The 23,424-nt window shown below is 47.1% G+C and overlaps 4 protein-coding genes across 14 annotated transcripts in view; 3 read left to right on the forward strand and 1 right to left on the reverse strand.

The window, feature by feature from the left end:
* Positions 1-15,938, forward strand: part of LOC120444616 (protein split ends) — a 46,116-nt gene extending 30,178 nt beyond the window's left edge. For 7 of the 9 annotated variants that reach the window (XM_039624451.1, XM_039624533.1, XM_039624940.1 and 4 more), the window contains 7 exons: positions 54-12,234; positions 12,296-12,402; positions 12,564-12,644; positions 12,780-12,975; positions 13,037-13,336; positions 13,408-13,727; positions 13,819-15,938. In XM_039624451.1, coding sequence (XP_039480385.1) covers positions 54-12,234; positions 12,296-12,402; positions 12,564-12,644; positions 12,780-12,975; positions 13,037-13,336; positions 13,408-13,727; positions 13,819-14,106 — 13,473 coding nt within the window. In that variant the 3' untranslated portion in view covers positions 14,107-15,938. The remainder of the gene's footprint in view (positions 1-53; positions 12,235-12,295; positions 12,403-12,563; positions 12,645-12,779; positions 12,976-13,036; positions 13,337-13,407; positions 13,728-13,818) is intronic. The other 2 variants (XM_039624620.1, XM_039624703.1) reach the window with 1 other exon arrangement.
* A 376-nt stretch (positions 15,939-16,314) lies between these two features.
* Positions 16,315-17,374, forward strand: LOC120458303 (39S ribosomal protein L10, mitochondrial). Its single transcript, XM_039645903.1, has 2 exons — positions 16,315-16,467; positions 16,582-17,374. The coding sequence occupies exons 1-2, from the start codon at positions 16,446-16,448 to the stop codon at positions 17,304-17,306; spliced, it is 747 nt and encodes a 248-aa protein (XP_039501837.1). The 5' UTR covers positions 16,315-16,445; the 3' UTR covers positions 17,307-17,374.
* On the reverse strand, positions 17,370-19,430 carry LOC120458301 (homeobox protein Mohawk). 3 transcript variants are annotated; one of them, XM_039645902.2, is made up of 5 exons: positions 19,300-19,430; positions 18,592-18,641; positions 18,126-18,532; positions 17,849-18,065; positions 17,370-17,792 (listed from the first exon to the last, which is right to left on the reverse strand). In XM_039645902.2, the coding sequence occupies exons 2-5, from the start codon at positions 18,633-18,635 to the stop codon at positions 17,624-17,626; spliced, it is 837 nt and encodes a 278-aa protein (XP_039501836.1). In that variant the 5' UTR covers positions 18,636-18,641; positions 19,300-19,430; the 3' UTR covers positions 17,370-17,623. The 3 variants fall into 3 exon arrangements, with proteins under 3 accessions (XP_039501836.1, XP_039501835.1, XP_039501834.1); XM_039645901.2 differs by lacking the exon at positions 19,300-19,430 and adding an exon at positions 18,710-18,728 and having other exon boundaries at positions 17,371-17,792; positions 17,849-18,532; XM_039645900.1 differs by having other exon boundaries at positions 17,372-17,792; positions 17,849-18,532.
* Positions 19,431-20,008: 578 nt separating this feature from the next.
* Positions 20,009-23,135, forward strand: LOC120457061. The gene is made up of 3 exons (XM_039644241.2): positions 20,009-20,274; positions 20,354-21,251; positions 21,356-23,135. Exons 1-3 carry the CDS (start codon positions 20,155-20,157, stop codon positions 22,483-22,485), a joined length of 2,148 nt encoding a protein of 715 aa, XP_039500175.1. The 5' UTR covers positions 20,009-20,154; the 3' UTR covers positions 22,486-23,135.
* Positions 23,136-23,424: the final 289 nt, after the last annotated feature.

Consider the following 23,424-nt stretch of genomic DNA (forward strand, 5'->3'; position numbering starts at 1 on the left):
CTTTAGAATCCAAAAACAACTCATTATTTGTTTTTTTTTTTTTCTTAATTTAGGTGGAGTCCTCTGGCGAGCACAGCAGCATTAATAAGCCAAGCCCTCTCTCCCTGTCCAACTGTGATGTGATACACGATCCTCTAAACCGCAAAAGCGAGATCCGGAGGGTCTCCGAGACCCCAAGTGGATCTCCAAGCATTAAGTTCCCTGGCCACCTGCCCTCGGCTCCTCCATCCATGATGCTCAGTTGCCGGCGCCCGTCCATCGATGTGGGAGCATTGTCAGCGCTCTCTAGTTCCTCGGCTTTCCGGCACGGAATCGTTGGAGCCAGCAGCATGGATCAGCAGCACATGATGAATGCCTCGCTGGCTGCAAAGAGAAGACGAGTGACATCTACTATGCAACAGCCCAGCTCATCCTCAACAACTAATAGTGCTAGTGGATCTGGTTTGGGTGGGATAAGTGGTCTAACTCCTGCGGATGACTACCATCATCATGTCTCTAGGGGCAGGGGACATCAGCTACATTCCCATCACTCACACGAAGCTAGCGGTGGCGAAAGCGCGGATGGATCTCGCCCTGGTACGCCGCTGTGTGATGAGCGACCTGAAGTGCTGCCCACAGAGCCACGTCGATTGCCTCCGCCCAGAGAAAGAGTTCGAGAGAGAATCAGGGATGTGATGTGGCTCCCTCTTCCAAAGTTCGGGGTGCTTTTCTTCCAACAACAGCAGTCCAGGGGCAGTGGAGGAGGCGCGGGAAACAGCTATCTGCCACAGCAACTGGGAGGAGGATCCTCCGGAGGGTTGGGGGGCGTAGGAGCTGCTCCCTTCTCGGCATGCTCCCTTAACAACTCTAGTCTTAACACCAGTCAGGGAATGGGCTCCTGTTCTGGATCCACATTCCTGCCCAGCCCATCCTCGCGATATTGGCGTTCCTCTTCACACCACCAAAACCAACAGCATAATCACCAACAACAGTCGCAGCAACTGCACGGATCCTCATCTTCCAACACTTGCTTGATGGCTAGTCCAGCACGTCCACGCTCACTGAGTTCAAACTCCAGCGATTCGGATGTACCTGGCCAAAATGCTGGAGGAAGTCCTTCACTGGATGAAAGACTCCGCAACTTTGAGGAGAACTATGAGCGATGGTCTGGGGGAAGCAGTAGAGAACATATTTCCGGTCATACACCCACTAGTGCCACGCCTTCATGGCAGCTCTCTATGCACATGAATTTGGGTACTGGTCTAAGTTCTCATCAGACAAGCTCGGGATCGGGAAATAGCAACAGTTCAAGTGGAACAGTATCCAGTTCAGCAAGCAATTCACGGCACAAGTTCTTGGATATTGATGAGCTGCAGCCCTCGGAAATTGTCAAATCTGTGCTGGCCAAGAAAAGCGTTTTCGATGACGATTTTCAACGACTAAATAAAAACCAATGGTACGATCCAACCAGCTCTGATTTCGCATTGGGATCGAGTTCCAATATCGGTGCTGGATCTTCACTGGGCGCAAATGTATCCCGACATCCTGGAGGGCCATGCAGCGGAAACACCTCACCTGCTTTGCCCAATCTCGCGGCGACCAAGACCACTCCAATTATTGGAAGCTGTAGTGCTGGACTGGGCAACTCGACAGGTAGCAAATCGGCGGGATTGCTGCAAAGACTAAGTAGTTTATCACCCATGAACTCGCCTCAAGCTTCGATGTCTCCCTACAACAGCCCATCGCCCTCGCCTTCGGTGGGAGGAGTAACCACCGCAAGCCTGGGTCAACTTACCAAACCCGCAGCACCAGGGACAACAAGTGCGGGACTGAGTGGGGGAACTGCTGTCTCCTCATCCTCACCAGCTGCCAACTCGGGACCCACAAAAGGATTGCAGTATCCGTTTCCCAGTCACCCGCCTTTGCCGAACACCGCTGCGCCTCCTCCAGCTGTACAGCCTGCACCTCCACCTCTTCCAGAAATGGGAAAACCCTCTAGATTAGCTGGCCAGAGTTCTGGCAACAATCTTACTAAGAGCCTTAGCGTGCCAGATGGACCTCAGTTATCGCCAGCGAGAGTTCAGCTTCAGAAATCTGCTTCAGTGCCGGGTAGTACAAACGTAAGCACCACAAGCAGCCCTTCCTTGGAATTGGCAACAGCTTCTGTGGATACATCTGCACCTACTTCATCAACAACATCCAACGGTAACAGTTCCTTAGCCTCAACAGCGATACACGTACAAAAGCCACAACAGCCGACCTTTGGTGAGGAAGAGCAGACAAAAAGAAGTGGCACCTCCACATCCCAATCATCGAGTTCCAGCTCTAAGAAGATCAGCAGCAGCCACGACAAAGTGCACAGCAAGCACAACAATAGATCGGAAAGTGACAAGAAAAACAAGAAGTCTGATAAAAATGCATCGTCCTCTGACAAGCGAAAGAACTCGTCTACCTCCCAGTCCTCCAAGTCAGCTACTCCCCGCATTGAAGACGACTCCAGTGAGGCCGATGAGACGGCGGACAAAGCTGAAAAGAACCAGCGCCACGAGAGAGAGAAAAAGGAGCGTCAGGAAAAAGACAAGCGAGAAAAGGATCTGCGCAAACAGGTTGAGCGGGAGGAAAAGGAACGTAAGGCTCTGCAGGAGGAAAGAGAGAAAGAAGACCGAAAAGCTAAAGAGGAAAAAGAAAGAGAACGGGAGAAGAAGACCCAAGAGGATCGCGAAAAGAAGGAAAGGGAAGAGCGAGAGCTTAGAGAAAAAGAGCAGCGTGACAAGGAACAGAGAGAAAAGGAGATCCGCGAAAAAGAACTGAGAGAAAGAGACAATCGGGAGAAGGAACTGCGGGAGAAAGAGTTGAGGGAAAAGGAGATGCATGAGAAGGAGCAAAGGGAAAAGGAGCTTCACCGCGAAAAAGATCAACGCGAAAAAGAGCATCGAGAGAAGGAACAATCTCGCCGAGCTATGGAAGTTGAGCAAGAAAGTCGTGTGGGAAGAATGCGTGAGCTATCTTCGTACCAAAAGAGCAAAATGGATATCGCCGGCGAGGTTAGTAGCCTCGCCGCAAGCGACTGTCAGCACAACAAGGAAAATGCCATGGACACCATTGCTCCAGGAACTCTTAGTGCATCCCCATCAACCCCTTCAGACAGCACCTCAAAGGAACGCTCAAGGAAGCTGTCTAGAAATTCCCCAGTGCGCCTGCATAAGAGACGTCTCAGCTCGCAGGAAAGCAACCACAGTGCTGGAGGTGGTGGAGTTTGCGGAGGATCGAGTCATCAAGTTCATCATGAGGATTATGTAAAGCGCATAAGAATGGAGAACTCCCAGAACATCTCGGTTCACAGCAGTAATCAAAGATTAAACGATCGCCGAGACTCAAAGGAACACAAGAGCAGTAGTTCCAAAGAAGACAAAAATAGTAGTTCACACATTTCAAGGACCCACGGTTGTGGTGGTAGTTCTACCTCGTCCTCAAAACATCACCATAGAAGGGATAAACATCATCAAAAGGGCAGTGCCAGCTCCATAGAAACCAACTCCTCCATTGAAGTGGTGGTAGATTCCATTTCCCAAACCAAGCAGCACATAAATACAAGTGAGGAGGAGCAGCAGCCACATCAACCCAAAAGGGAAAAGGAGAGGGAGCACTCCAGTAGTCATGCGAATAGTTCATCTTCTAGGCATAAGAGTAAACGAGATCATCATCACCATCGGGAGAAAAAGCGGCAGTCGGTGGCGGAATCCACGAATACAGATGAAGAGCACACCCCACTGCAGCATAATCATAATCCTCACAGGAGAATCTCTGCTGCGGGAAGTGGATCCGCTGGTGAGCTCAGTTCAGCAGCAACTAATACTTCGAGCGGAAAACTCCACCACCAACACCACCGGCGGAGTGTGGAGAGGAAGTCATCACGGGGATCTGACGAAGGTCATCATTCTTCGTCTAAATCGCTTCGCGCCAAACTGATGATGTTGAGCTCCGCAGACTCCGACGACACAGATGATGCCTCCAAGAAGCATTCTATCTTCGATATCCCGGATGATTGTCCAAATGTCTCTATGTACGACAAAGTAAAAGCCAGGAGCTGCAAGAATATGCAACGCCAGGCAGAGGAGAAAAAGATCAAGGCGAAGTTCTCGCAACTAAAGCAATCTCGTGCCAAAAAGAAGCGCTCCACCAGTTATGATGGGGACTCGGACACTGAGTTCGAGGATCGACAGCATCGAAATAGTGGTAGTAGCAGTTTTCATGGTCGTTATCCTGGACTGTCTAGCAGCGATGATGATGACGATGAGGAGACCCACCAACGGCGTATTTCCTCCGATTCGGATGCAGAGCACGGAGATCAGGATCAACAGGAAGCAAACTCCCTAGCTGATGCTAACAGAGTACGTCAGATGCAACAGAATTTGAGGAGACTTTGTGATGGTGATGATAGCTCCGAAGACGAAATTAGAAGGAATGTGATGAAGCATAGCCATTTTGGAAAGAGGAACTCTAACTCCACTAGGATTGCATCCGATTCTGAGTCACAGTCCCAGCCGGCTCCTGATTTGGCTATTAAGCAAGAGCATCCTACAACTCCTGCTCAGGAAATCAAGCGAGAGCAGCTTTCTGACGAAGATCAGAAGTTCAAGTCTCGGCATGATTCCAATTCCTCAATAGAGGAGCGCAAATTGAAGACGGAACGGGAGATCAAGAAAGAGCTTGGAGATTTCTATAGTTCTTCTGCTTACACCTACACCGAAAAGCTTAAAGAGTACTCTCCCGAAACTCGCAAAAAACACAAAAAGAGCAAGAAACGTTTGAAATCCTCTTCCACAGCGGATACTTCGGCAACTCAAACACCTTTGGTTGTGGCCCCGTTAACACCTTCCATATTTGATGTTCATTCCTCCTCCGAATGCAAGACAAAGTTCGATAGTTTTGATGACCTAAAAACTGAGTGTGCTTCGCTACCGATGGAGATTTCAGCCAGCGAAAGGAGAAAGCACAAGGAAAGGAAGGAGAAGAAACGGGAGAAGCTTAGGAATATGACTGAATCCACTGTACCCAATTCGCCTACCCCCAATGATACAAGTTCAGAAAAACTATCAAAAGAAGAGCGTCATCGACTTAAAAAGTCGAAGAAATCGAAGAGCCTGGATAGTTCCTCAACTACCAAAATATACAACACAGGAGGAGCCCATCCTTCTACTTCACCTTCTCTGCCTGCCACTCCAACATCAGCGCCTTTGACAGTCCCAACTTCAAAAAGAGGAGAGGATAAGATGGAGTTCATATTTGGCATCATTTCCGATGAAGAGGAAACGCAGTTCCCCGAGCAAGCAGAAGCAAGTAAAGACATTATACCCAGTTGCGTGTCTACTACTGGTCCAATTGTCTCCGCTGCTCTGCAAACGTACAAACAAGAACCCTCCACACCCAACAGCAAGAATGAGGAACCACACATTCAATTACCTGTGCACGAGGGTGAACAACAGCAGCAGCTGGAGAGAAGTCGCCTGTCGGGAGGCAGCAGCTCATCTTCTCATGCGGATAGGGAAAGACATCGGAGAGAGAAGCGCGAGAAAAAGAGGCGAGAAAAATCCCAGCGAGAACAGCAAAATCAAACTCACCAGAAATCTTCCAAGGTGGAAACTAAGGTTGATGATGACAACAGCGTAGATATGGATGAAGCAGGAAGGGCTCTAGAGGCTCAACTTATGATCGACTTTGATACCAAGCCGATTTCAGAAGAAGCCACTCCTTCAACGGCCACCACGTATAGATCCGATATGGCGGATGTATTCCGATTCTCTGACAACGAAGACAACAACTCAGTGGAGATGACGAAACAGGGTGTGAAACCGGAGCAGCAGGAGCAGCACAAGAGTAAAGACAAGAAAAAGAAGAAGAAACGGTCTAAGGAGGAAAAGCAAGAAAAGCTGCTGCAACAACAGCGAAGGGAATCTCTGCCAAATGTGGCTCCCACTTCATCCGCACCTCCTACTCCTGGAAAGCTTACTGTCAACGTTCAAGCTGCCAGCAAGCATGCAGACCTGCAATTGGACGCCAAGCATGTCTCATCGCCACCCGTCTGTAAGCCATCTCCAAGTTTACCATGCCTAATTGGCGACGATGACGATGATTTGTTGCACACCCCGAAAGCGAAACCTACAACGCCCTCAAGTCGTGGAAACGATGCACTCACTCCTTCGCGAGAGAAACCCCGCCTAATTAGTCCCATACCCAAAACTCCAACTATAGCCAACAGTTCCATGCTCTCCACTCAGTCTGCAGAAACACCTGTAAGCAGTGGTACAGTGAGTACCTCTTCTGCTTTGGCCACCACTCCTACATCCTCAACAGCAGCGGGAGCCAGTGCAGCAGTAGCTGCAGCGCCTGGTCTAGAAAATTCGCCTACTAGTGCTTCCGCTCAAAGCAAGAAGAAGGAAAGCTTCATTCCCGGTTTCGATGGTCAGCTTGATGATAGGATTAGTGAATCGGCTGTGCAATCCATTTCCGCAGAATTAAATTCAACATCTTTGCTCGATACCATGACAGATGAGCCTAAAATTCCAGTGGCATCTCCTCCACGCGCGACAAAACCTTTGGATAAGTTGGAGGAAAGTAAGTCGCGCGTGACCATCTCTCAGGAGGAGACTGAGAGTGCGGTATCCGCTCTGTTGGGGGAAAGTTTTGGAACATCCTCTACGACGGATTACTCACTCGATGGCATGGATGAGATGAACTCTGTAAACGAATTAGAAACACCAACTTTAGTCATAGCAGAACCCGATGAAGAGGCTGCTTTAGCCGCAAAAGCGATTGAAGCAGCTGGAGAACCTGCGTCCATTCTGGAGGAACCGGAAATGGAGCCCGAAAGAGAGGCTGAGCCCGACGCCGATCCTGAGCCAGAAATTGAATCAGAACCTGTCGTTGAGGTCTTGGATCCGGAAGAACTCAACAAGGCAGTGCAAAGCTTAAAACACGAGGATATGATGGACATAAAGGCTGATACTCCGCAGTCAGAAAGGGATCTGCAGATCGATACGGACACAGAAGAGAATCCCGATGAAGCGGATAGTAGTGGACCTAGTCTAAAGATTGATGAAACTGTTCAGAGTTCATCGTCGCCGGAAAAATCCATTAACCACAGCAGTCCTACTCTCAGAGAAACTCCAGATATAAACACACCTAACGTAGAGTCTAAATCGAAGCTCAACAAGGAGTCCGCACCGCAACCTTCCGTGATCACTAAGTTGCCACTTTTGGATCCGCCAAAAACAGTGCCCGCAGGCTTATCCTCTTCTCCAGTTAAGATTGAACCACCAACCATCAGCAAACTCCAACAGCCTTTGGTTCAGCCTGTGCAGACCGTCTTGCCTGCACCGCACTCAGCGGGAAGCGGCGTACATCCAAATTCCGTCATCAATTTGGATCTGTCCAATGTGATGAGCAGTTGCTCAAACTCGAGTACTGCGTCTAATACAGCTTCAGCATCTGCATCCATATCATTTGGAAGTCCAACTGCAAGTCAGAATACCATGCCGCAGGCTTCAACTCCCAAGCAGGGTCCGATAACACCACAGCAAACTATCCGGACGCAATCCTTGATAATGCAACCGCCAACGATATCTATACCAGAACAAACTCCTCACTTTGTGGTGCCCCAAATGGTGTTGTCTCCTCAGCAGTCACATCATCCTCAGCAACCTGGAACTTATATGGTTGGCATTCGAGCCCCATCTCCACACAGTCCGCTTCATTCACCAGGTCGTGGTGTAGCGCAAAACCGCCTGGTGGGCCAACTGAGTCCTGTTGGGCGTCCTATGGTAAGCCAGCCACCACCTCAGCAACAGGTTCAGCAGGCACAGCAGCAGCATGCGCTAATAACGAGCCCGCAAAGCAACAGCATTAGTCCATTGGCAAGCCCCACGACTCGAGTGTTGTCCAGCAGCAATTCGCCTACCACCAGCAAAATAAACAGTTACCAGCCCAGAAGCCAGCAGCAACAGCAACAGCAGGCACCACAACAACCCTCTCAAAAATCTGTGGCTGAGGTGCAGTCGACACCGCAGCTAATGACTATTCCGCTGCAGAAAATGCCACCGATACAGGTGCCACATCATCCGACGATCATAAGTAAAGTGGTTACCGTACAGCCTCAACAGGCAACCCAATCGCAGGTGGCTAGTTCGCCTCCCTTGGGCAGCCTTCCGCCGCACAAGAACGTGCATGTAAATGCCCATCAGAACCAGCAGCAACAACATTCGCCACAGGTGATGGCCAAGATGACTGCACATCAGCACCAGCAGCACATGCAGCAGTTTATGCATCAGCAGATGCTACAACGCCAGCAACAGCAACACATGCAGCAGCAACAACTTCACGGTCAGGCGCAACAATTATCATCAGCCCAGCAACATCAAATACAACAGCAGCATCAAGCTCAGCACCACCAACAAGCACAGCAGCAACACCAGACCCAGCCACAACATCCAACCCAGCAACATATGAATCAACAACTCCATGCCCAACAACATCCGACTCAGAAACAGCATCCAGTTCAGCCGCAGTTTAATCAACAGATTCACCAGGCACAACCGCAACACCAGGCCCAACAGCAACACCAGGTTCAACAGCAAAACCAGGCACCACAACAACACCAATCCCAACAGCAACATCCATCTCAGCAGCAGTTGAGCCAACAACAACAACAATTGCAGCAAATACACAAGCTACAGCAAATGCACGGTCCCCAGCAACAGCAAAAGTCGCCTCAAGGAGTTGGGCACCTGGGAGTCTCTCCGTCTATATTTGCAACCCAACAACATAGCTCGCAGCTTCCTGCGCGAAGTGTACCTCAGCAGCAACATTCTCAACAATTGCCCCACAGTTCACCTTGCAAGTCGAATACTTTGGTTCCTGTTAATCAGGGAGCCCAGCCTCCCGCCATATTAACAAGAGTTGGACCTCATGCACAGCCAAACCAACAGCCACAGTTGCCACACCAGCAAGCGTCGTCAGTTCATCCACATCAGAAGCAGCAGTCGTCGCCAGGAGCAAATCTTCCTCTGCAAACGCCTCTCAATGTGATACAAAGTGCACCGAAATTAATTGTCCAACAACATATTGTTGCACAAAATCAAGTTCCACCACCACACGCCCAAGGGAATGCCTTACACTATCCTCAAAACCAGGGCAAGGATATCGCGCCACCTGGTCATGTAGAACCAGCACAGGCTATGTCAGCCCTGAAGACATCGGAAAGTGTATCGGTGATTCGCACACCCACTCCTACCACAGGTTTGGCGGTAATCCCGGCGAATACGGCTGGCTCCCTGTTAACGGAGGAGAATGTGATTAAGATTTCGCAGCCCAAGCAAGATGAGTTGATCGAGCAGGATTCCAAGGAAGTGGACAGCGATTACTGGTCAGCTAAGGAGGTAAATATAGACAGTGTAATTAAAAAATTAGACACTCCATTGGCTAGTAAGGATGGGAAACGAACAGGCGAAATGCAGGGAACTGCACCGGCTCCTATTCCGAATCCACAGCCTGCAAATCATTCTGTGGCCCAGGAGACCCCTCTTCCAACTACTTCTATGAGTGTGAACAGCTCAAACGATCATGATACAGAGGACGAGACGGAGACCAGACAATTGCCGCCTGCAAAACCAGCTATACCCACTGTTGGAAGACCTCCAGGAAGGGGAGGTAGCGCCAAGAGAGGACGCCAACCAAGAGGAGCGAAGAAGGTGGGAGGATTCCCCCTAAACTCTGTGACAGCTGCGCCGCCTGGAGTGGATTCATTGGTAGTGACACCAGGTGACAATGGGGTGCACACCAGGCTTCGAAAACCAGTAACAGCTCCTGTAACTAGAGGCAGGAAGGGACGCCCTCCAAGGAATCTACTCTTGCAGCAACAGCAACTTCAGCAGCAGCAACTCGATTTGCAGCGAAAGGGAATGGAAATGGCGCCGTCGGCTACACCTACGACTGCACTGCCAACACCTATTCCTACCAGCTCTGTGCTGACAGCTGCAGAGAAGAAAGCCAGGAATCAAGCCCTGACTCAGGCGCAAGGACAAAACCAAGTCGCAAGTCAATTAGGAACTGGTCAGGATATCTACGAGTTTCATGAAGACGGTGGTGAAGAGCCCAAGACCAAGACAATCTCTTCTGTTGCTCCGATTGCGGAGGACCAACGACCACGACTTATCCTTACCATCAATAAAACGCAACCCTCGATTAAGAATGTTGGTGAAATGGAGCAAACAATGCAGCAGCAGCAACAACAGCAGCAACCGGAAGTTTCATCAAATATTGATGCAATTGGAGGAGACAACTCCGAGTCTTGTAACACGCGCAAGTCTCGACGCCTACAAGAAAAGGAGGATCGCAGCACTGTAGACGATATCATTGAGGATGTGGTGCGAAATACCAACACGCCAACTGGAACAGGACCACATTTGCCGAAAGGCGCTCAAACTCCACCACGCCGTTCTGGCAGAAATGCTCAGGCCAAAAAGGCGGATGTGGTTCAGATCGTTGCAGTGGGGCGCCCAAGGCGTTCAAAGGACAGAAAAACAATCGGTGAACAAACCGTAAGCTTGGTTGAGGAAGTTACTCCGTCTAATGCAACGGTTGGCGCCACTTCATCCAGTATTTTGCCACCATCAGAAGGAGCTGGTGTGGAGCCGCATATGCCCCAATTGGATACTAAAGAAGTGGAACCGGTTCCAGTTGTAGCACCAGTTTCTACACCAGCGCCTGTTAGTGTTGCTGTCCCGGTTACCGTTCCTGTGCCAGCCATTGTCCCCGTCAAACCTACAATGCCTCAACATCCCAAAAAGAAAGCTATTGCGGCAGCGGAGATTGAATCCTACCAGGCTATCAACTCATCCATTCCGAGCGGGGGACTGCCAATGCATCAGACAGCCGCTCCTGCTACTCAAAAGATAACCGGTGGGGTAGCGGATGCGGTTAGTAAGGCACTAGTTGACCCCGTCACGGGAGTTATCACCGCTGGCATGCCCCAGGGCAAGGAGGGTAATCTTCCTGCAGCTACCGCTGCTGCACCTGCCAACAGCAGCAATAAAGACGGTCAAGCAGCTCCTCCCCCGCAGCTACAACAGCAGCAGCAGCAACAACATCCGCAACATCCACAGCAGCCACCACAACAGCAAGCTAATTCACAGATAAATACTACTTTGATTCCATCTGGACTTCAGAATCCCATTACGGCTCTAGGAAAATCAGTTCAGCTCGAAACGGCGGCAGCAGCCGCTTTGCTGAACAAGCCTGTAAGTGTTCTGGTGAAGGGAAACCCCCCGCAGGTTATTCAGCAGCAACAACCGCCGCTGGTGGCTCCTCCAAAACAACCCATCATTCTGCATCAGAATCCTCTGCCCACTGTGCTGCAGCATGCTCAGCATAGTACTGTCAGGCCACCTCAACCACTTAAAGCTCACGTGCTGAATAGGGAAAAGAATATGCAGCAGCAAATGACACCCACAAAGCAAGCAGTAGCTCAACCCCCACAGCACCCACCGCATTCCGGGCACATGCTGCTCACAGATGCTGCTGGAAACCAACAACTAGTACAGCCTCAGATCATTGCACGTCACCTGCAGCAGCAACAACATCTTCAGGTCAACGTGCCGCCGCCAACAGCGCACTCGCCGCACTCTCCAAGAGTTCCTAGCCAGCAGCAACAATTGGGGCCAGGAGCTGCCGTAAGTCCGCAGCAGCAGCAGCAAACGGTGGTGATCAAGCAAGCGGCATCAGCAGCCCCACCGCAAATATTGCATGTGGTCAGCTCGAAGGCGTCGGTGGTGCCTCAGCCGCAACCACAGCAGCTACCACCTACTTCATCAACAGGACCTCACCTGCAGTTGACTAAGCCGAACTACAGCTATGCACCCGCTGTTTTGACTCCCACTTTGTCAGCCGTTCCGCAGCAGCAACAGCAGCACTTGTATAAGCAAAGCAATCATCAAAAGGGGGCTCAGGTGCAAATGCCTCCTCACGGAATAATTATGCCTACCCATCCTGGCATGCTACTGCAACAGAAACTACCAGCCCATCTGCACCCCCAGCAGCATCAATTAAACCCTTCACCGCCGCCCGGAAAGCCAAATCCCGTATTGCACGGCCTGCAGTCTGGACAGATCATGCCAGGAAGTGTGGGCAGTCCACCACCGGTATCAGCTGCGGTCTTGAAATCAGCTCAGCAGCAGGTCAACTCCGTCGTACCAGGAGCTGGTAAGTTGCAGCTAGCTCATATAGTTCCTTACGGTCATAGCTAACTTTAAAATCTTTACAGGCATGCGCACAGCCATCCCAAACATTAGTCCGCAGAGCCAGCCGAGAGTATCTCCTTTGGTTTTACCGCCCGGCATTTCCGGAGTTCCACCCTTCGACGCCAGTCTGGTAAGTAACAATGCATAATACTCTTAATTTAAGCGAACTACAAAAGTCTTCAAGATTTCTCCTTACCTAAACATAATTATGGCTAACCATTAAAAATCAAAATTGAGTTTATTACTAACCCTAAAATTATTTTACAATCGAATTGCTAACTTTGGATGCAGCATGACCTGGGTGCTTATGTCAGTGGACGGCGAACCCAGAGTCCGCCTCCAGCTCATCAGCAGGCTTCGCCCATAACACCGGTAATACACAAGTTTTACTTGCGGAGCTTTCATGTAGCGTAACCAAACTAAGTTCTTCGTGTAGTCATATTATTTTGAGTACTGCAGTTAAAGCTTTTTCTTACAACAATTTTTCGGCCACTACTTGTTTTTCAGAACGATTCCACGTATCGAGGAGTGGCTGCATCTAGGGATTTCATGCTCTACCAGCATCATTTAATGCGAGGTGGCGACTACGATGACAAGATGGGCAGCAGTCCGCCGCTAGAGTTACGACGCCCTGGTAGTGGCCCTCCAAGGACTATTGCAGTTCCCCACAGTTTGCAAAGTCCCCAGGATCGCACAGCAGCTGGTAAGTTCTCATCGTTTTATGCCTAGTGACTCCCTAAACCGGTAACCATTGTTTCTTCCAGACTCTCCGCAAATGGCACAGGTATACGTACACAATACGCGGATTCCTCCCGCCCATTTCAGCGAAATTGCATCCAGGGGCATGTACGAGAGTGGTGGCTTGCAACTGGAACCACCGCCAGCCCATCGCCCAACTGCAACCATTAGTGTGGTGGTGCCACAACAAATGCCTGCAGTTTCCTCTGGAAGTCCGTTTATCGGACGGGATGGCAGCGTGCAGCCAGGAAACCACCATCACTCAGGCAAGGCAATGGATATGCAGCTGGATGAGATGGACCGCATGTCAATGATAGCAGCTGTCGGTAAGTATCTACTGACCGTGAAAATATGTAATAAAATAGTTTTAACGAATATTCTAACTTTGCAATCGCAGTTAAACAACAGCAGGATCATCTGCCACCTGCTTTGCCGGCAGGTATGGAAATGGCCGCCCAGCAAGCATCACCAGCGATGGCGCCTCCACCAGGTGATTCGCTGGTTACTCTGCTGCAGCGCTATCCGGTAATGTGGCAGGGCTTACTGGCCCTTAAAACAGATCAGGCCGCCGTCCAAATGCACTTTGTGCATGGAAACCCCGATGTGGCAAGAGTGTCACTTCCCAGTTTGGTGGAGACCAATACACCGTTGCTGAGGATTGCGCAAAGAATGCGACTGGAGCAGACACAACTGGAGGGAGTCGCCAAGAAGATGCAGGTATGTATATACAAATTATACATGTAGCTTTGCATGGTATATGAATTTAAAAGTTGGAACATCGCTAATATCATTCACTTAAAACACCCAGGTTGACAAGGAGCATTGCATGTTGTTGGCTTTGCCCTGCGGAAGAGATCACGCCGATGTACTGCAGCATTCAAGGAACCTCCAGACCGGTTTCATTACCTATTTACAACAGAAAATGGCTGCCGGCATTGTGAACATACCCATTCCAGGAAGTGAGCAAGCGGCCTTCGTGGTACACATATTTCCGTCATGCGATTTCGCTAATGAAAACCTAGAGCGCGCCGCTCCTGATCTTAAGAATCGCGTATCCGAGCTGGCACATCTCCTGATTGTCATCGCCACTGTCTAAACCACTGAAAATACAAAACCAACGGACTTTGAACCATAGAATATACCCGGACGTTAAACTTCACAGGATTGTACAACAACAAATGAGGAACCAGAAAAAGAAACCAACAAAAACATGTTACGCTCTTCTAGTATTTTAAGTAATTTTAAATAGCGATTAAACAAGCAAAAGTTTAAAAAAGCAAAGGAAAACAAAACACAACAAAAACAACTTAAACAAGAAGAAGCATGCAAACTAAAGTTTGAATAAATAAATGCAAGAATGCAAAAATACATTGAGGCCAAGATCACATATAAATGTAAAGAGATCCGCAAGAGACTCAAACAAAATGAAAGAAAACCCTTTAAATTCCGACACATTGAAAGCAAAATATTTGTCTAAATTAATTATATAACTCTCCGTAATTAAAAACCTTTAAGAAAAAGCTTGCAAAGTATCGTTAAGTTTGATCTCAAGAAAGAAAGTTTTATTTTTGCTTATTTAAAAAGGAAGAAACAAACACAAAAACAAACCTACACATACAAATTGAAAGAAATGTTACAGAAAGCTTACAACATATTAACTGTTTACTGTACTATGCATACTACTACCCGTACATAATATTAATATTCGATCCTAATCCTAACACGATTAAGTTTTAATTGGTGAATAACTTTCGACTACTTCGATAGAAAAGTAACTACACCTCGTTATACAAAGTTTCCGCCTTCGAACAACCGACCATTTTATTTTTGACAGATCGGTTCCTTGGCTCTATGGAATGCCTGAATATAAAACTAGCATACGGGGCCTAGCATAGACCCAAAGAACTTCAGATAAGTCCGGACTGTCGCCCATGCTGTTAAAGCACAATTAGGTTTAGAGATGCGCCCAGAGGCTTTTCCTACGATAACATACACACACATACATTATACTACGATTATTTATCTAGACGCGTATTTTATTATAATTAATATGTTAAGCCCACTACTTTAGAGCTTAGACACGTTTCACTTCGTGTTTATTTCACTCTGCACCAGAGTTTCTTCTCTTCTAGTAAAACTACCAATAGTTTCCGATTTGACGCTGCAGGTCTTCTGTTTACAAAAGACGGCAAACTTTTGTTTTTCCATTACATTTTTTAACACCTTCACCACTGCCACAAACCTAACTACAACTCACTGGTATAAATCTGAACGTAGGTGTTCCGGTCTCCTCCCACTTTTTAGTTTTTGTGAGCGAAACTTTGTACAATGTTGGGTAGTTTCAGGATCCTCCATTATGTTTATACCATTATTCTGACCCCCTACAAAAAACCAACACGTAAACATACCACTCACAAAATAATACAAAAACCTATATAGTACCCTCTCTGAACACTCCCTAACTTTAAACGTAAGTTTTCACACGACTTGTAAATTATGTAACCGGAATAATATAGAAAGCAGAACACACGAGTGAAAAAAAAACAGAAAATTAAAAAATACATCTGTAACATATTTAAATTATTTAGGCTCTAACAAGTATAAAATGTAAATACAGTTTAATTAGTGTTTAGCGTGTATTTAGTTGTATGTTTTAAAACTAAACTAAAAGGAAATCTGTACATTATATAACATAATTAACGATACAAGAACACGAGAGATCAGATCTACAACAGGTCACCCAGAAACAGATAAACAAAAGAAGTTAAAAAGAGAATAATTCAGAAAATAAAATGAACACGTTTTCAAGATGAAACATAGAAAGCGCTGTTAAAAATATGTTAATGTATAAGTTGTATGATTTAAGAGACTTTTTAGTTATTTTCTAAGTTACTTTGAAGAAAACGATTAAATTACACTTATTTCATACATTTGGTTTGTTTTTATTTTCTCCGCTCCCAGATTCTATAGGTTCTATAGGTTTCTCGGGCCGTAAATCCAAATCGAACCCCATAGCGAAATACAACTTATACATACATATATGCATTATATATATACATATATATATAGATGTTAATGTTATAACTGTAATTAAATAAATTCTATACCTATGCAATCGTTGTAGGTGTTTTTCGAGTTTATTTTTACCAGGGTAAAAGCTGTGTGGAATCGGTTAAAATCGGGAGCAAATGCTAAAAATCAAGTTTTATTCTCCTCCCAAAACTTTTCCGAGACTTTCAAATTTATTTTTCTAACTTAAAAATATTGCGACCGAGGCAAGGTCTGACGAGGTGGCAACGCCAACCGGCGAAACATCGATGGACACAAATACCTATAGCTATCGATAACAACGAGTAAACATCGTTGTAGTAAAAATAAAGTTAAATAAGAAGTTCCTAGTTTTAGAGATTATAAACTTTAAAACAGTTATACAGCATGACGAGCCTGATACAAAGGAGTAAGTTGCACGGTTTTTAAAGGTTTAATTGATTGGCTTGGCCTGGCTCAGACTATTGTTGTGTAACTCTGTAACATGTATGTTCGGCCTTTTACTGATTTTAAATAATTTTAGGTCTTCCCCTGGCCAAGACCAGTACTCCGGCGCTACAATTCCTTCGCTTTAGGGGTAAGATCAACATACAGCGCCCGAAAGCGCCGCACTACGAGCGTGCTCGGGTAGTCGCAGTCACCCAACCGAAATATCCGGAGCTCCCAAAGGCTAAGAGCTGCTTCAAAACGCGTGCGGAGCGCACACAGCAGCAGCAGGAGAATCCATACAACGAGATCATCGCACGCGAGGTGCGCAATTGGCTGGATCACTCTCGGCTGGTGGCCTTCTTTCACCTAAATTCTATAACAGCCGATGACATATTCCGCGTGCGCGTTCAGCTGCACAAGCAGAACCTGCACCTCAAGTCCTACGGCAGCAAAATCATCGAACAGGCGGTAAAAAACACTCGATACGAAGCGATTGTGCCCCTGTTTCACTCCAATCATTGCGTCGTCTTCTCACCGGATCCGCAAAAGTCTGCCGCAATGCTGCGAATCGTACGCAGGGTGCCGCAAATGGTCCTGCTGGGAGGCATCGTGGAGGAGACCATACTGAGTAGGAACCAGCTTGTCGACTACGCCCAGATGCCCGGCCTGCAAGCGGCCCAGGCACAACTTGTCCAGACTCTTAATCAAGCAGCTGGCCACCTTATTCAGCAACTGCAGGCGCATCAAAACAGTTTTGTGCGCGTACTTGATGTCCACGCAAAAAACCAGGATAGGGAGGGAACGCCAGAGTCTACGTAGAAGTCCAAATGAGTCAAGTTTGTTAAATAACAAGAAACGAAAATTATATAATTGTTTTTCACTCTAAACTAGCTGTAGTAATTGTTAACTCTCGGCGCAATCTGGTTTTCAGTTCACATAAATATGATCGTCTTAATTTATCACATAAATTAAATGAGTGTCGCTAAAAGTTGAACAAAATCCTGGTAACGTGAGATTATTGTACTGTAAAGTTTGAAAATGAAAACCAGAAGAAGCCCATTTGACTAGATTGCACTTTCCAACGGGGCCTGAAACTTCTGCTGGAATGATGGCGTCAGTTCCGGAGTCCTCAGTCTTTAGATATGGTGCCAGCGTTGCCTGCTGTTAAAGGCGAGGTTGGCCAAGGCCTCTGCCGCTTCCAATTCGTCCTTATGATGAAGCATCCAGTGATCACCACGAGCAGGCTCAGGCACATCTGTGGTAAAGATCGTTTGTCCACAACTGCCGTTACTGCCAGCTTTCTGCCTAAATTGAATCGTTTTATTATCACATTTAACCATGGCAGCTTCGAACTATGTTACCTGCTCGTATTCCACTCGATGTGATAATTGTTCCTGTCCGGTGTGAACTTTGCTGCACTTTCCAGCCACTTGTTCAGTTGTGTGCCCTGTTGACTGGTCGTTTTTGCCGTGGAACTATCCCGCAGATACTTTTCCATCATCTGGTGCTTGTACTTGGCCCTGCCCCCTGGTTGTGCTTCTGATAAAATGGGTATCCGCTCGGACAATCCTGCAGATCCTACAATCACAATCGGCTTGTATGGGGATGAAGATTCGTTATTGGCATTGCCATCGCTACCAGTGCTGTGGCTTGAAAACTCGTCATTATCGTCTCCATCGTCATCCTCCGCAGGACACGAGTGCATTTCCTCCTCCCAAATACTGTCCTCCGACGAGATGCTAAATTGTTCCACATTACCCCGGGCATTGTGGTTGTAATTTTTGATAAGGTGACCCCAGGATTTCTTGGCTTTCTCTCGCTCCGAGTTCTTAAGCTTTCTTCGCCAGTTTGCGAACCAATTGCAAATCTGAGTGTATGTGAGCCCAGTCTCTGCAGCAAGCTGTTTTTTCTCCTCCCTGCTGGGATAAGGATTCTCCCGGCGACGAATTAACCAATCCTTTAGCATCCTCTTGATGTCGGGAGTAAATAACCTCTTTGCGGCTCGGGTTGCTGGGTGCAGCTCCTCCTCCGGTGGCCAGGCTCGTCTGAAAAAGCGCGCAAAATGAGTAACAAAAATAGCAAATCATTTTTTTTTTAATCTTACCTGCTGTGACGACGATTTCGTTTAGGCCGCATTGAATTGTCCATGAGGTTCTGAAAACAAGGAAAGTGATTTAGAAAACTGGCACACAATGGCTCATCGCTATCTCTTTTATAAATACTCTGTAAGTCAATTTAGTTTTTAAAACTTTCAGTGGGTGGCGCTATTTCTGGCGCACCGATTTTCATGTTTTTTGGCTCTGTGGATATTTTTTTTCTCTCAAAATAACGAAATAAATATTTTGGTTTGCCCAATCTTCAAGCAGGAGAGTTCGAGAGCTAGAAGGTGATATCAAAGCAAGAAAGAGAGTATTTTACTTCTCGTAACATAAGTAGAAATCTGTTAAGGGACTTTTTTTCTCGTCTCACAACTGCGCGTATTAAGATAGTGGTTCATTTTGTTCGGATTCGTTGACAAATTTTCAAAATAATGATGTCTTATTACAAAACTGATATAAACGAAGATGTAAAGTGTTTTTACAATTTTGACGACTGGAAACTTTTGGGAAAAAAGTTCATATAGTTAGGTGATGCATCGCATTTGTTGACATTCTTAGGCAATTTTGTTAACATTAATTATATAACTCGAACTTGACGTTGACTTGTTTTTCCACACCACTGAATTTAAATTCAAATATGCATATATGTTTCTGACGCTTTAAAAATGTAAACTATTTTATTCTTGTTTAGCTCTGCAATGTTCTTCACCCACCTGTATTTGGCTTATATTTTCTGATTAGGTTTCATTATATTTCAGAATTTTAAAATTGTCAAGTGCTTGTGCTTTGTACGACGTTCTCGGGCAAACTAAACTCTGAGAAAAGTTTTCAAAACACCCCGAAGAGGCAACGTAGATCATTTAGCCTATTTACAAAGTACAACTAGATATGTTTGCTTATTTTAAAATTATCTCAGTTCTCGGTGAAATCAAAGAGAGTCAAGAGAAACGAAATTGATCGTGCTCTGTTGTTCTGCGAATTACTTTCACTCTCGATTGGAACTGCTATGGTGTGGTTATGCGGGGTCGGTGGTCGAGACGTTCTTAGACTTTTAAGAGGTACACTTGCCCCAATGTGTGTACAAAAGTTACCAATTTAAAATGTGCTGAACACGACAGGTGATCAAAGGGAAAATTAACTCCGTTTGGTGAGGCACTGCTGAAAAGGGAATGAAGGAAACTGCAGGCTAGAAAAGCTGAGAAAAACATACAATGTTTTTAGGAAGTCTAGAAATTCTTAAAATTTCTATTCGCCTGGCGCTAAATCTATAGAACATAAACACTATTAAGTGTTAACTAGTAGCAGTTTTCAATTCCAATTGAAGTTCACAATTATTTCAAAGTGCCCCCGTACTAGTGTGGTTGCCAGACAGTTTGAAAACTAAGCCTGCCACATCGGTAGACTAGAGCCCTGGAATGTGGCCATCTTTACTTCGCTGATAAAATACCCCAAACAAAACGCTGTCATGTAAAATTTAGCACCTTCCGTTGGACAATTGTTTATATCTGAAACGTAATAGCGCAGGCTCAGTGGAAATACAACGCAGGAAGACCTAATCGCCGGCAGCCATGGACGAATCGGTGCGATATGACCGCTGCCAACAAGTGCAGCTGGGCGTTTTGAGCGAATCGCAGTTGTCATCTGTGGAGGAGGACGTGCAGAATCTGCCGCTGCAGGGAACGGGAAACGTAAGTGTCTCGCTTTTCACCTGACTCATGGTTTCATGGTGGCATTACGTTCCCCGTTCTTCCGTGTTCCGATCCAAAGATCCTCTTCACCCACGACGGCGTGCTGCTGAAGAAAGCCAGTGCGGAGCACATAGCTGATCTGAACACCAGCGGCTCTCTTTCCCTGGTGGAGTATTCGCGAACCTCCGCGGAACTGCCCCGCAGGAGGCTGTTGCTGGAGTGGCAGCCCAATGACAGCATCATGATCGCGGACGACAGCCAGGACCAGGGCGACTGGGCGCTGGTAGACAGGATTTCCGGGCGAACACGCACCACCTCCGAGTGCCGTGCCTTCAACACTAGGCCCACTGAACCGAGCGGTGGGGCGAGCACCCGTTCGCGAATCATGCGCGCTCAACTGGAAGACTTGTCGTCCGTAGAGGTGCGCCATCGCGGACAGACGATCCGCTTTATGCGGAAAGGGGCCAATGGCTTGCACAGTGAGTTCTTTTTCCAGCACGGAAACGCAGACCTGTTTGTGCGCTCGATGCGCGATCAGCACCTTATCGAGAACGCCGAGACCAGTCGGAGCGGCGGCGAGGAATATGCCATCCTGACAACCGAGAACCAGAAATTGAAAAAGACGTTTGCAGAACTTGACATTGGCCAGATCAAGGCCAGCCATTTGCCACGTGAAAGCTGGCTGCCCAACAAGCTGGCCGGATTCCTGGGCAACATTCCCGACTACGTACAGCCTCCGTTCCAGCGCTCACCCAAATCGAGGCCGGGTGCATTGATCTCCGGCGATCGGCAGACTTCACCGGACAATTATCAAATTATTGGGCTAAGTGGCAGCACGAATAGTGCCAGTTCCTCGAACGGACAGAGTCGTGGGGGCAGTGCAGAGAAGTCTCCCGCCGACAGTGAGCTGGAAACTCTTAATGCCCAGGACGAAAAAATAGTTAACAACTTGCCTGATCGCCAGCGGGTGGAGAGAGGTGGGTCGATATTAACTCTAATCTTAAAAGAGAAATCTTGACTCCATTTTTTTTTTTGAGATAAAAACGCTTAGGAATGAACTAATAGTAACTAAACTTGGCAGGTCTTCCCCTAAGCGAGACTCAGTGGCTGGAGTTTCAGACGCCAGACGGGCGAATTTCCGATAGCGCACGAATCAAGGAGATCATCTTCCGCGGCGGCGTCGTCCAGAGCCTGCGGTCAGAGGTATGGAAGTTCCTTCTCAACTACTACCTTTGGTCTGATACTCATGTGGAGCGGATCGAGCGCCGTAAGCAAAAGTCTATTGAGTACTACAACATGAAGGCCCAGTGGCTGGCTATGACTACGGCCCAGGAAGCGAACTTCTGTGGCTACCGGGAGCGCAAGTGCCAGATTGAAAAGGATGTGAAACGCACAGATCGTTCTCTGCAATTCTTTGCCGGAGAGGATAATCCCAATCTAACCCTTCTCCAGGGTATCCTTATGACTTACGTGATGTACAACTTTGATCTTGGTTACGTTCAGGGAATGTCCGATCTGCTTGCGCCCATTTTGGAGATCCAGGTGAACGAGGTGGACGCCTTCTGGTGCTTTGTGGGCTTCATGGAGCTGGTGTTCACCAACTTTGACATCGACCAGGCGGGTATGAAGACACAGTTCGCCCAGATTCGTCGCCTTATTGAATTTGCCAATGCCCCCCTATTTAACTACATGAGATCCCACGACTCGGACAACATGTACTTCTGCTTCAGATGGCTCTTGGTTTGGTACAAGCGGGAACTAAACAACGAGGACGTTTTGAAGCTATGGGAATGTCTGTGGACTCGGCTTCCCTGCCCCAACTTCCACCTACTCTTCTCGGTGGCTATCCTCGATCAGGAGACGAGAGTGATTATCGAGAGCCAGTATGAGTTCACAGAAATCCTGAAGCATGTGAACGAACTGTCTGGAAATATAGATGTTCAAAAAACCTTGCAGGTTGCTGAGGGTATATACCTGCAGCTCAAGGCCTCAGAAACGTTGCCCAATGACATACGTAGCATCATAGGCGAGCCACTTCTGCCAGCAGCCACCGGTGAAGAGATTGATGGGGGCATGGCAGACGAAGAACCCGCTTACTCGGACGACGGCTTCGACGAATTGGTGAAAGAACTCACTCCCGAGGAGAAGGTTCGGCAGCAAGTTTTGCTTGAAGAGGCCTGCGAGCGCTCCCTCTTCCTTCAGTTCCACTAATTCAAATGAATTGAAATCGATGGACACCTGGAAAAAGCAAAAAGCCTCCAGAAAAGTATGCGCAAATTACTCTGCCCTTCAGGATCGTTGGTTAACTAGATTGTATTTGCGGGTGCCAAATATGGGTCAAAATTGTGGCTCTTATAAATTCACTGTTACAAAAAAGATCAATCCAGCATCTGACTGTTTACCCGTGTTAAACACGGTCGCCCAAGAGCATCCGTAAAAAATCATATTTTGGTAAAACAAAACCTTGGGGCAGTGTTATCATAGACTATAAGACTTAAAGTTTACTATCGCATCGAACTAAGCGAGCCGGGCCAAGCGGATACACTGATTTATATATTGTATATTATACATTTGTACTCTTTTGTAATTATTGTAAGTTCCTTTCCTCTCCTCAGAACAAAAACTCCACCCTCATCCCATATTCGATCACCTTTAAATATATAAAGAATTTCGTTCTCGTGCCTGTGAACTCAAAACATTTGGGTATCACTTTGTTTGCTTTATTGGATTTTTACTTCCTTTGTTGTCTTTTTTTAAGTTTAGTCAATTACTAAGAATATACATCCCTATACAATTACATTACAAAATTACAAGTGCATAGCAAAAAAATCTAAATACAACACCAAAGTTCACACAAAGAACATTTTTTTTATATGCTTTTTTTGAGGAAAACATCTTAGAAGTTTTGAAGTATATGCTCAATTAATCCATCTCAGAACCCGGACTCTCATTGGTATCCAGTCGCAGCGGCGTCGAGGAATATGCCATCCTGACAACCGAGAACCAGAAATTGAAAAAGACGTTTGCAGAACTTGACATTGGCCAGATCAAGGCCAGCCATTTTCCGCGTGAAAGCTGGCTGCCCAACAAGCTGGCCGGATTCCTGGGCAACATTTCCGCCTACGTACAGCCTCCGCTCCAGCGCTCACC

Source organism: Drosophila santomea, chromosome 2L (assembly GCF_016746245.2).
Source record: "Drosophila santomea strain STO CAGO 1482 chromosome 2L, Prin_Dsan_1.1, whole genome shotgun sequence".
NCBI lineage: Eukaryota > Metazoa > Arthropoda > Insecta > Diptera > Drosophilidae > Drosophila > Drosophila santomea.